Source organism: Suricata suricatta, chromosome 4, assembly GCF_006229205.1.
Source record: "Suricata suricatta isolate VVHF042 chromosome 4, meerkat_22Aug2017_6uvM2_HiC, whole genome shotgun sequence".
Lineage (NCBI taxonomy): Eukaryota > Metazoa > Chordata > Mammalia > Carnivora > Herpestidae > Suricata > Suricata suricatta.
In genome coordinates this window covers 126,346,667-126,359,071 of record NC_043703.1, presented here as the reverse complement: position 1 = coordinate 126,359,071, position 12,405 = coordinate 126,346,667, and the positions used below count along the sequence as shown (strand labels likewise).

At 48.4% G+C, this 12,405-nt stretch overlaps 1 protein-coding gene across 1 annotated transcript; it reads right to left on the bottom strand.

Moving 5' to 3' along the window:
* Window positions 1–2,159: 2,159 nt before the first annotated feature.
* LOC115289068 (antimicrobial peptide NK-lysin-like) lies at window positions 2,160–6,123 on the bottom strand. Its single transcript, XM_029936279.1, has 5 exons — window positions 5,991–6,123; window positions 5,370–5,473; window positions 4,841–4,924; window positions 3,534–3,702; window positions 2,160–2,331 (listed from the first exon to the last, which is right to left on the bottom strand). Exons 1-5 carry the CDS (start codon window positions 6,040–6,042, stop codon window positions 2,324–2,326), a joined length of 417 nt encoding a protein of 138 aa, XP_029792139.1. The 5' UTR covers window positions 6,043–6,123; the 3' UTR covers window positions 2,160–2,323.
* Between the last annotated feature and the right edge of the window lie 6,282 nt (window positions 6,124–12,405).

Below are 12,405 nucleotides of genomic sequence, written 5' to 3'. Positions count from 1 at the left end.
CCTCCTTCCCAATCTCCTTACAGGCTCTTTCTCCCCCCATTCCCCAACCACCAGGCCTTCTGTCCTCAGATAGGAAGGTTATCCTTCTGTATGTTTGCCCTGTCCATCACATCCAGTTCAAGGACTTCATATGTGGACTTGGCCCAGATACCCTCCCTTCTTGACACCTCCACCCGCATATGGAACAGACACACTTCTTCAGGTCGAAGCAGAGCTTTTCCTTGTCCTCTCCAAATCCACCCATCCAAATGTCCTTCCCACCTCAGCAACTGTCACCACCAGCCATCCATTTGCTAAGGTCAAATAGCTACACGTCATGTCTTTTACTTTAAAATTGTGTCCAATTTAGAGAAAAGTTGTAAGACTAGAACAGAGAGCTCCTCTTCTCCTTAACCAGATTCCCCCACTGGTAACATTTCACTACATGTACGTGGTGCGTGTCTCATCATAGCCTCCCTGGATGTATCTGTCACCATTTCTTCTAAGTGATTTGCAGTAGATAGGCTTCATGATGCCCCATGACCCCCTTAACTCTTCAGTGTGCATTTCCTTCCAAGAAGGACACTGGCATGCATAAGCCAGCACAACCATCAACACCAGGACATTAAACATTGGCACAATAGTATCATCCCAGGCTCCAGGGAGTCTCACAGATTACCCCAATCATGTCCTTTGCAGGTAGGATCCACACCAGGGTCATGTGTCTACAATTGCATCAAGTATCTGCTTAGTCTCCTTTGATCTGGAACACTTCCTCCATCTTTTCTTCTTTTTCATGACCTTGGCATTTTTGCACTTGATCTTAGCCAAAAGGCTGAGAAGCGATGACCTTGGCATTTTTGAAGAATACAGACCCACTACTTGGAGAAAGTAGATTTGAGTTTGTCTGAAGTTTCCTCAGGATTTGTGTATTTTGGGCAGGAGGTGCAGAAAATGTTTATCACCTGTCTGCTAGGATTCTCCATGGTTTAGTTAATTAATAATGCAAATTAGTAATTAATGCCAACAGAAGTATTTGTGGAAAGGTAGATTGCAATTATGTCTACATTTATCATTTGGCATTCTGTGGTAATGTTACACTTTCTCTTTCCTTATTTATTAATTTATTATTTATACCTATATAAATTCATGAGTCTAATTTGCCTAATGGGTTAAATGTGCTCTCATTGTTATCTATTTTGCACTAAAATGGCCCAGATTTAACCACTGGGAGTTTTTGAAATCCTTCTATGATTGATATCTCACTGATACATCACTGCTCCTTATCATGGCCAGTGTTCCTTTGTTCCACTCCCAGTAGCAACGTCTTAAAGATTTTCATGTCCATTCTCATCCTTGGGTAGTATAAACCCTGTCTCAGCTCAGAAAGGTACCCTGACTTGGCTCACGCTAATCTCTAGCCTATGTCCTGGAACATACTGATTGGTTCAGGATGACACCTGCCCCATTGAGGACAATGAGGACTCAGTGTCTGATGGGGCTTCTAGGAAAGGAGCTTCCATTTGCTTCCACAGGCAGAGAAGCTTCAGTCTTGATGACACACTGTAAAATGTAAAGTTTGGACCTGATGTGGCCATGACTACTGCCCAGAAGAAAGCCAGCTGAGATCAGTCAGTGGTGGGAAGACCTGAGAAAATGGCAGAGAAAGAGGACCGGAGCTCTGGGGACACCAATCACTTCTGGATCATTCTGTGCCTGATGCTATGTATGCACTGTTTAACAATTTGACCCAATAAATTACCATTTATTTACCCAGAATGAGCTAAGACTTCTGTTGCTTGAAACCAAATAATATAATATACCCCCAAAAACAGCAAAAGAAGGCTCCATACAGAGAGAAGCAAAGAGTGGGTTTCAATCTCCTCTGACCAGAAGCACTCTGACCTACAACCCTGCTGCTCCTCCTCCTGGCCAGAGAGCTTCTGGGGGCACCTCCACTGTGTACCCCAGGCTCTCCGAGGAGTGTGGGTCTCTAGTGACTGTTCATAAGTATTTCATGACCAGATGTGTAAGGGCTGCTTTAGCTGACACGTTCACCACGATATCCCGAGCCTCTGGAACAGAGTGCGGAATAAACAATAAACACTTATTGAACGAATGCATGAGTCACCCAAGCGACCTCCCAGCCCCTCCCCTCAAATCCACCAAAGGAAAAGCAGTTGTGGCTAAAAGCTTCATGACATTTATTCTCCTGCAGGGAAGGCACTGAGAAGTTAGGTGAGACAGACTGGAGGGTCGGCTCTGGATTGGGGAGGGCAGAAGCAGGTGGTGGTTCATGGAGAATCTGTGCTTCTCCCAGGGTGGGGTCAGATGCCCCAGGGGCTCAGAGACCTGGAGTGGAGACAAGAGAGAAGAGAAGTGGGCAGGAGTGTGGGGTGACGGGGGAAATGGGCCTAGAGCCACCTGTCCCTACAGAACACACCTGGAGTCACATCCTGGACTCAGGCAGGGGCTTGTGGGGGGATGTGGGGCTTTAGAGATGAAAAACCACAGACTCTAATCATGGGAAATGGTGGAATCCTCAAAGTATGAAGGGACCCCAGATCTGCTGGCATCAAGTCCCACAGCCTCAGTCAGGGCTACATGAACCACCAGACCAATCAGGGGCCCTTCCCAGCCCATGTGTTGCAGCCCTGGCCTGACCTGTGGACACAGCCCGAGCAGCCCTGGAGGGAGAGATGGGAGAGCCCTCCCTGCCAGCAGGGCTCCTGAACTCCGCTCTCAGGCCCCAGAGTCCTGGACACAGATGTGGCCTGGCTCCAGTGCCCAGGGACCCGTGCTGGGCTTGGGGGAGCAGTTCAGTCAGGGCTCTGATGTTGTTGATGGTCCCAGTCTGAGGCTGCTTGCTGGGTGTCAATGTCCCCACACATAATCATTTCATTCAGTCCTTGTTGGAAATCAGAGCTACTGATTCCTGTCCCCTTCACAGGTGAGGAAACTCAAGCTCACAGAGATTAAGGTACTTTTTAAGGACAGCTGACCAGAGATGGAGATCTGATGGTGGCCCAGGATTGCCTGGAATAAACCTCCAAGCACTTGGGTGCCTGGCTGGCTCATTCAGTGGAGCATGTGACTCAACATCTCGGGGTTGTGAGTTCAAGCCTAGTTTGGTGGAGAGATTATTAATATATATATATATTAGAAGCTCAAGCTCTTTTTTTTTTTCTTAACTAGGCTTCACATCCAGTGCGGAGTCCAAAACAGTACTTGCACTCATGATCCTGAGATCAAGACCTGAGCCAATATCAAGAGTCAGATGCTCAACCAACTCTGCCACCCAGGCATCCAAAGCCCAACCTCTTAGTGAGTATTTCTCAACTGTTTCCAGCTACCGCCCACCTGCCATAGTCCACACTTTCCGCACAGTGTGGGCAGTAACCTGTCACCACAAGGAAGCTTGAGGGACATGATGAGCTGCTTATGAAGCTCCCTATGACAGATGTATTTCTGTGTTTTTAAATCTTGATGTACATACCTGGGGACAAGATCTGTGTCCTCCAGAAAGCAGTCACTGCCCTCACTTCTACACTCACCCGCTTGACACTTGCACAGCCGCAATGTCACACAGATATCCTGGTGGGGTGGAGCATTGAGGATACTCTGGGTGATGTCTCTTACAAATCTGATGATGGTTTCCTTGCAGAGATCTTCCACCATCGGAAACTGTGAGCACACCAGTTTCGCCACCTTCTCAATGGTCATCTGCAGTGACAGCAGCACCATAACCAGACAGAGGAATCGGGTGAGCTCAGGCCAGGACGGCTGCCCCCCTGCACACCCCAGCAGCTCCAGGCCCTGGGCACCTCTGACCATGGGCATGCTGGGAGTAGGGCCTGGGGCACGCTGGCCATGGGGGCAGACAATAGAGTGACATGGATCAGACCTCAGGCCCAGGTCCCAAAGCCCTGACCCAAGCCTGGCCAGGAGGGGAGCTTGTGAGGACATGGCCCTGTAGTGTCCCAGTCCCCTGTGCATCATCATCCCACTTTGTGCCTTCTCTGTGGAGAACAGCGCCCACGGCTCCTAGACCCACAGGAAAGGCTCTGCCTGCCAAGCTTCCTGGTCCCAGCCTGATGGGCTCATGCACAGGGTGTGTGACGAAGGTTAGGAGGGGAAAGAACTTGGAGTCTTGGCACATTCAACTTGATGTATCTTCTCCCACCATCCAGTGGGGAAGAATCAAGCTGAGGACCCAGCCGAAGGGTGGGCCCTGCAGTGCCAGGGAGCTCAGCAGGATCAGGGAACAAAGCTGAGGCAGGGGAGAGGAGGGTGGGGGAAGCAATGCTTCTTGGTAGTAACACATCCCCTTGTGCAGCACTGGCTCAGGGAATGGCATGGAGCTAAGCTGGTCCCACCTGCTTAGCACCTTTAAAAGGCTGTGGCAACTAGTAATTCAGGGATTAGTGTCTGTCCCATTATATAAAAAAGAAAACTGAGGCTCAGAAAACATTAAGGACTTGGCCCAGCCATGCAGTTAGGAAGGGGGAGATATGGGGCTGATTAGGTCCTGACCCAGGTCCCTCCCTGGGCCCAGCCTCACAAAACATGGCCATGGACACGCCTGGTGCGGCTACAGGGGAAAGAGTCCTACCTTTATGGGCACAGGTGTCCTGTGACAATAGGATGAAACACATGCCCACTCTTCCTGCTGCTTCCACACTCCCAGAGCTTCCCAACTACAGGAGATTCTCTGAAGTCCCTCCCCAGATACAGGAGGGAACTGTGGACCCCTGCTGAGAAGGTCCCACCCAACCAGGGGTCAGCTCCTCCCAGGGTCTGGTGTAGAGCCCCTACCATGGCCCTGACCAGCCGGCAGGCGCCTTAAATCATAAGAAATCACCTGAATCCGATGCTGTCCCACGCAGTTCTTCAGCCAATTAAGTATCAGACGACAGATATCACATAGGTTTAAAGACGCATTATGCTGTCAGAAAATGAAGACCCATGAAATGGTCTGACAGATCCCAAGAGCACCTGGCAGGAGCCCATGGTGTTTCTGAAGCCAGCAGGATCTTCTAGGATCTTTCTGTGCTCTAGGGCCTGAAGGCAGGCCCCTGGCAACCTCTTGCTAGTCTTGATGGGGCTGAGACACCCCCCAGAACCTGCCCCATACCTGCAGCCCCTCACCCAGCCCAGTGGGTGCACCTCTTCTCTTCTCTTCTCTGGTCAGAGACCAGAACACCCTTTGGGGGAAGACCTAGCCAGACTGAGGGAGCCCCCCTATGGGTACCACCTTATCCCAAACCAGTATCTTCAACCCACAGCCCTGCCTCCCCTCCCTCAACAGGATGAGCAGCCCTGGCTGCTGCTCCTAGGACAGAGAGAATGCAGAAGGACAGTGGGAGGTATATTGGGAGCCAGCAATGAACCTGGGGGATCTCCTGGGCCAGCATCTGGTAGAATGGGTCATTCAGACACTTGTCAGCCATGTCCAGGTCATGGTCCTCAGGGGTCAGACCAGAAAAGGTCAGACCTGGGGAAGAAACAGAGTCAGCATCCCTCCACAAGCAGGAGAGAGAAAGGTCAAATCTCCTGGCTGGCAGGGAGTTCAGAAGGTGGCCAGAGCACAGGACAGGAGCGGGGCTGTGTGAGGAGTCCAGGGGCCCTGTCCTCACAGTCTGCCCTGGAGCTGCTCTGACCCAGTCTCTGCAACAGACATGATCTCAAGTTCTGTCTGGAAACAGGAGGGGAAGATTACACTGCCCCCGACCATCCATGCAACCCCTTTCTGTCTGTCTGTCTGTCTGTCTGTCTCTCTCTCTCTCTCTCACACACACACACACACACACACACACACACATACAACCACACTGAAGATCTGAAGCTGCTCTAAAAGGAAATGACCCTCATCTCCTTCCAGAGGTCTTTCTTTCTCTCTTGCCTTCCCCCAGGAATTCAAATCCAGTGGCCCAGCTCAACCCAGTGCCCAGACTGTCCCTCCCCTCAGCTGAGGAGGAGCTGTCAGGATGGGCACAGGGGAATGTCCTTACCCGGGGTGGCCAGGAGCGCCGAGGCAAGGAGCAGGAGGGCCCAGGAGGTCATGGTGGGGCAGCTGCTGGGGCTCCCTCCACATCCCCCTTTATGTGGCTGCCACCTCGCAATCTGACCTTGCCGGGTCCTGCTCCTCCTGTAGGCCACCTCCCATGTCACTGGCTTTACGGCAACACAAACACCAGTTAGTGGAGAAGTGGGGGGAGGAGGGCTTCCTCAGAGACTCCACACCGTCTATCTTCCACCCCCCACCCAGACACACGCACACATTGCTAGGGCTTTCCTAGTGAAGGGGAGGCTGGAGGCAGCAGCTGCCATGATGGCCCCCTACCCCAGCCCTGGGGTAATGGATCAGCAATCCCTGCACCTGAGGGCTCAGGTAGGGCCCTTGCCCTGGAGCTTCCCACCCCTCCACCATCCCTCCCCTCCTCTCCCAAGGATCTATGCGGCTGTGCCTCCCCCAGCCACCTCCTGTAGCCCTGCTGTCCCCCAGCCATTCCAGCCAATGGAACACACCAGACTCCGCCAGACTTAGAGACAGGGCCTCAGGGTAGACGCTGACAGCTGTTCCCAGCCCTGTTTTCTCAGGCTTGTTGATCCCTGAGCATGACACTGCAGACACCTGGGTCCCCAGCCCCTCACCTTCTGGCCTCTGGCCACCACATGGAGGCGGGCTTTTCCCTCAGAGCCAGGGTCAGCCCAGCCATCCCTCACCTGGTCCATAGGGAGAGACAGTCCGTGGGAAGGAAGTGAGCTCCGGCCAGGGATCCAGTCCCAACAAGATCTGACCCCTCATCTGTGCCATGAGGGTCACTGGGCCTCATCTGCAATGAAAATACAGGCTGTGCAGTTAACATCCACTATCAGATAAACAATAAGTCATTGTCTAGTGTAAGTGTGTCCCAAAGATTGCATGGAATGTACTCACGCTAAAATGTGTTTGCTCTTCACCTGACACTCATCAAAATGGGCATCCCAACTTTGGTCTGGCAACCTTCACCCACCTCCTTTGTGGCTCAGAGGAGGAAACTGGGTGCGGAGAGCAGGGGTCTGACCTCAGCCGTGTGGCCTGTGGGGCCCTGCTGGGACTAGAACCTTCTCCCACCTCCTTTGGGGTCTTTCACCTCCAGCTGCTGACATGACAGAGGCCCGGGTCAGGATGAGCTGACAGGGTCCCCTCAGCACCCCCCAGCCCTCCGTCCCCCTTCTGTGTCTGCTCTGACTACCCCACCCCCTCCCACCTGCCCGGGAACCCCATCCTGGGCTAGTGTCCAGCCTCAGCCTGGCCTTTTCTCTCAAATAGTCTACTTTCCTGAGCCCATTCCGAGCCCTGCTCTCCACTCAGCTTGTGCTGAGAAGGGAAGAGGGTGGGGTCCAGGCAAGCAGGCCTCTGACCAGTTGGGGGCACCTTGAGCTACACTCTCCATCTCCTGGAGCCTTGGTGCCCTTATCTGTGAAATGGGTGTAGTGGCACCTGTTCCCAGGGCTCCAATGTGGCATGTGTGTGTGCATGAGGAAGGTTTACAGCCTGCCTTGTGCCAGGCAAAGCAGGCTGGTATCCTGGGTCAGCATTCCCCAAAGTGGCTTCCATGAGGGCTCCTCCTGTGGGAGGTCAATGGGTGTTGTGGGGGGGTGCTGGGAGGGGGTTCCTGTTCTCAAGTAAATGGCTGGCCTGGAAGGTGCACGAGGCTTCCCCCCAGGGGACTTCTCAGCACTTTAACATGGTAGTGTGTGTCACCCAATTGTTAGAATCAGAAGTAAAAGAAGGGACTTATTGACTGAGAGGATAATGTTTATACTATGAACTATTTTATGTTACTAAATTGGACAACTTATATTGAAATGGATACATCTGGGTAAAGATACAAACTATTGAAACTGACAGAAAAGAATGGGAAATCTGAATATATGTATAATAAGTAAAGAGATAGTATTAATCATGCAAATGCTACCCACGAACTAAAACCCAGGTCAAATATCTCCACAATTGAATTCTTCCAAACGTTAGAAGAAGAATTAATACTTGGGCACCTGCGTGGCTCAGTCAGTTAAGCGTCTGATTCTTGTTTTCAGCTCAGGTCATGATCTCACCGGTGGTGGGATGGAGTCCTGGACCGACTCTGCACTGACGGTGTGGAGCCTGTTTGGGATTCTCTCTTTCTCCCTCTCTCTCTGCCCTTCCCATACTCTTTGTCAAAATAAATAAATATAAAACTTAATAATTTTTTTAATGTTTATTTTTGAGACAGAGACAGAGTGAAAACAAGGGAGGGGCAGACAAAGAGGGAGACACAGAATCTGAAACAGGCTCCAGGCTCTGAGCTGTCAGCACAGAACCCGATGTGGAGCTCAAACCCATGAACTGTGAGATCAGGACCTGATCCGAAGTCGGACGCTTAACTGACTGAGCCACCCAGGTGCCCCTAAAACTTTAAAAAGAAGTAAGAAGAACTAATAACAATTCTTCCTAAACTCTTCCAAAAGATAGAGGATAATCCCCTGATGTGAATACCAGAAAGACAATCCAGAATACTACAAACCAATATCTCCTATGATTATGGATGCAATAATCCTTTACAAAATCCTAGCTAACATACAACATTAAAAAATAACATGTAGAGATAATTCTATACCATGTCGAACCATAATTTTCCAGGAATGCAAGATGATTTAACAGCTAAAGACCAATTTATGTGATTCACTCTTTGAATAGAGCAAAAAGATAAAAATCACATGATTTTCTCAATGGACTTAGAAGCGTCATTTTAAAAAAGTCAACATCCCTTCTTGTTAAAACACTCACTAACTAGGAATATAAGGGAAATTCTGCACCTTGATAGATGGCATCTGTAAAATTCTCAGACCTGACATCAGTCTACATGATAAAGACTAACAGTTTTCCCCCAAAGACCAGGAACAAGACAAGAGTCTGCTTTCAAGATGTCTATTCAATATTGCACTGATGATTCTAGCCAGGAAAATTAAGATAGAAAAAGGAAAAAAAATCCTACTATTAGCAAGGAAGATGTACAGCTATTTCTACTTACAGATAACATCTCCGAGGTAAATACCTAAAAATTCAACAAACAATAGGGGCGCCTGGGTGGCTCAGTCAGTTAAGCATCTGACTCTTGATTTTAGCTCAGGTCATGATCTCATGTTTATGAGTTCAAGCCTCGTATTGGGCTTTGCGTGTCAGTGCAGAGCCTGCTTGGGGTTCTCTCTCATCTCTCTGCTTCTCTCCTTCCCTCCCTCTCTCAAAATAAATAAATAAGCTTTTTTTTTTTAAAAAAAAAAAGGTCATTCCTTTAAAAAAAATTAAAAATTCAACAGAAATGAATCAATACTGGGGCACCGATGGCTCAGTCTGTTAAGTGCCCAACTTGACTGAGCTCAGGTCATGATCTTGCCATTTGTGAGTTCAAGCCCCATGTCAGGGTCTGCACTGCACTGTCAGTGCAGAGCCTGCTTGGGATTCTCTCTCTCCCTCTTTCTGTCTGCCCCTCCCTTCCCTGCTTGGGTGTGCACATGCACATACTCTCTCTCTCTCTCTCTCTCTCTCTCTCTCTCTCTCTCTCTCTCTCTCTCTCTTTCCAAATAAACTTAAAGAAAATTATTTTTTAAAAATGCATTAAAACTGAGATACGTCTAGAGGCCACAGACCTCCACTTTCAAATTATCCAAACTACCCAACACTAGATTTCACTAGAATAAAATCAATCTATGGTAGGAACTAGATGTCTAACTGTATTTCATGTGAGTAAAGTAGATCAATCTGAATTGGAGGTTATTTGTGTAATTATTGTAAAAGCTCCGTAAATAGCATGCTGACAAGCTGCTCCTCAAAAGTGTCATACTTTTCCCCTCAGAAGACCATCAAACATGTAGACAGCTTTTGAAAAACTTTGCCTTCATGCTAACCACTTTTACAAAACCATATGCAAGAAGGAGCTTACTAAGGGGACTGAGCCTCCTCAACAAATGGTACCAGGAAGGCTGGATGCCACATTGAGAAAAATGAAGGCAGGACCTAACTCTCTACCATACATGAAAAGTCCCTAGAAATCGATACACTAAACCATAAGGGGAAGAAACTTGCATGACCCTGGACTTGGCAATGCTTTCTTGGATATGACATCAAGAAACGCAGGAACATGGACAAATAGCATTTCATCAGATTTATTTATTTATGTATTTATTTTTGCATTTCATCAAATTTGAAGACAGCATCCAAAGACCCAGTGGAAAGTGAAACGAGATTTACAGAATGGGTAAAAATGTTTGCAACCATTCTCTAACAATGGTGTAATATCCGAATATAGAAAGAAATGTTAAAACTCCACAAGGGAATGGCAAAGAACCCAATGTAAAAAGGGCAAAGGACTTTGAATAGACACTTTCCCTAGAAAATATAGAAATGAATAACAAGATATGAAAAGAGGCTCAACATCCATAACCGTTAGGGACAGGGAAGGCAAAGCCACAAAGAGATAGCACCCACACCCGATAAGATGGCTCTTATCAAAAAACAGAAAATTACAACTGTTGGTAAGGATGTGGAAAAAGTGTGCGCTGTTGTAAAATTGTAAAACCACTATGCGAAGCAATATAGTGCTTCCTCAAAAAATTAGAAATAGGTCTGCCATATGTTCCAGCAGACCCAATGCTGGGTATTTATAAAAAATAAAATGAACTTCAGGTTCTCAAAGAGATATTTGCACTACCGGGTTCATAGTAGCACTATTCACAATAGCCAAGAGGCAAAAGCAACCCAAGTGTCCATGGACAGGTGAACAGATAAACAAAATGTGTTATATATTCAACCTTAAAAAGAAAAAATCAGGTCGAATGCCAGTAGATGGATGAACTTTGAGGACTTTGGACTAAGTGGAATAACCCAGTCACAAAAAGGCAAATACCATATGATCTCGTTTTTACGAGGCATCTAGAGTCATCAAATTCCTACAAGCAAAGTAGACTGGTGGTATCCAAGCTAGGACAGAGTGGGGATGAGTAGAGGTGTAGATTAATAGTAACTATGGAGTGCAAACTTTGTAAGGCAAAGAAGTCCTGGATGTCTTTGTCATGACATGGCGAATATATTCAATACTGCTGAGTGTACATTTAAAAATTGTTAAGATGGGGGGTGCCGGGGTGACTCAGTCAGTTAAGCATCTGACTTCAGCTCAGGTCATGATCTCGCAGTTTGTGGGTTTGGGCCCTGCGTCAGGCTCTGTGCTGACAGCTCAGAGCCTGGAGCCTGTCTTCAGATTCTGTGTCTCCCTCTCTCTATGGCCCTCTCCTGCTCGTGCTGTCTCTCTCTGTCTCTCAAAATAAATAAAACACATAAAACATTGTTAAGGTGATAAAATTTGTGTTATGCATTTTTACAACAATAAAAAACTTGTGTTCCTGAGAGAAGGAGGTGGTTCTGCTCATAACTCAATGACACAAGCTCCTTGCCTCGAATAATCAGCAACCTCTGTGTACGTTACAAGTGCCTTCTGCATCCTTCCCATCTCAGCACACAGGATGCCACAGAGACATGCTCTCAGGAAAGATCATTTCATCAAATTAATAATTTTTAATATTAAACATTGAGAGCTAGGGGAATTTAAGGTGATCTTACTCGCACTTTGTAGATTGGCAGTTGCTTGAAGTGTCTTTATTTCATTTGTTTCCCATGCCAACACCAGGATGTGTGTGACACAGGCTTGGGACTTGTCCAGAGTCTCTGTGAGAAACCACTGGAAAGTGAAGAGATGTGGTTTGGGGTTTGGAAAGAGCCTAGAACTGCCCTGTATGGAAGGGATGGGGGAGCAAAGGCAGAAGGAAGTCTGAAGACCACCCAGAGACAGATGCAGAGCCTGGCCAGGGTGAAGAGGGATGGGGCAGTTCCAGATTCCCAGGAGGGAGTCATTGGCTCCAGCTTGGGTCAGGGGTCTATGAGTCCAGGAGGGAGGGATGTCACATGACAGAAGCTTGGTGTCCTGAGCTGTTGTGTGGGTGACAGGAAAATGGTAGAGAACTGGGAAGGGACTGGTGAAAGCAGTTGCCCCAAAGGAGCCTGAATTATGAAGCCAGTGAGCTCATGCTCCCTCCTGACAGGTTACTGGAGCTGGCTTGGCCTCTGTCCTTTCCTAGCTTTTATTCCTAAGGGTGAGGTCACCTTCCCCATCCTCCAACCTTTGGAAGTCTGTGCTAACACTCCATATGCCCTGAACACCTCCTCTCTCAACCCAAGGTCTTCCCTGACTGTTCCTAGGTTCTGTCCCCTCTCCCAGGGCCATTCTCATCCACATGTAAACATCTTATAAGCAGATCCCACCTCTAATTCACATGGCTTCCAGCTCTGCCCCACTTCTCTCCAACTCTTGACAGGAGCCCCATAATAAACCTGTCCGTGCCTGCTGA

What these genes read in the sequence shown, in the direction of transcription:
- LOC115289068 (XM_029936279.1), bottom strand. Translation starts at nt 6,042, where the DNA reads ATGACCTCCTGGGCCCTCCTGCTCCTTGCCTCGGCGCTCCTGGCCACC. An exon ending in TGGCCCAGGAGATCCCCCAG is followed by an intron (nt 4,925 to 5,369) that starts GTTCATTGCTGG and finishes ATTTTCTGACAG; the next exon opens with CATAATGCGTCTTTAAACCT. An exon ending in TGGGACAGCATCGGATTCAG is followed by an intron (nt 3,703 to 4,840) that starts GTGATTTCTTAT and finishes CTGTCACTGCAG; the next exon opens with ATGACCATTGAGAAGGTGGC.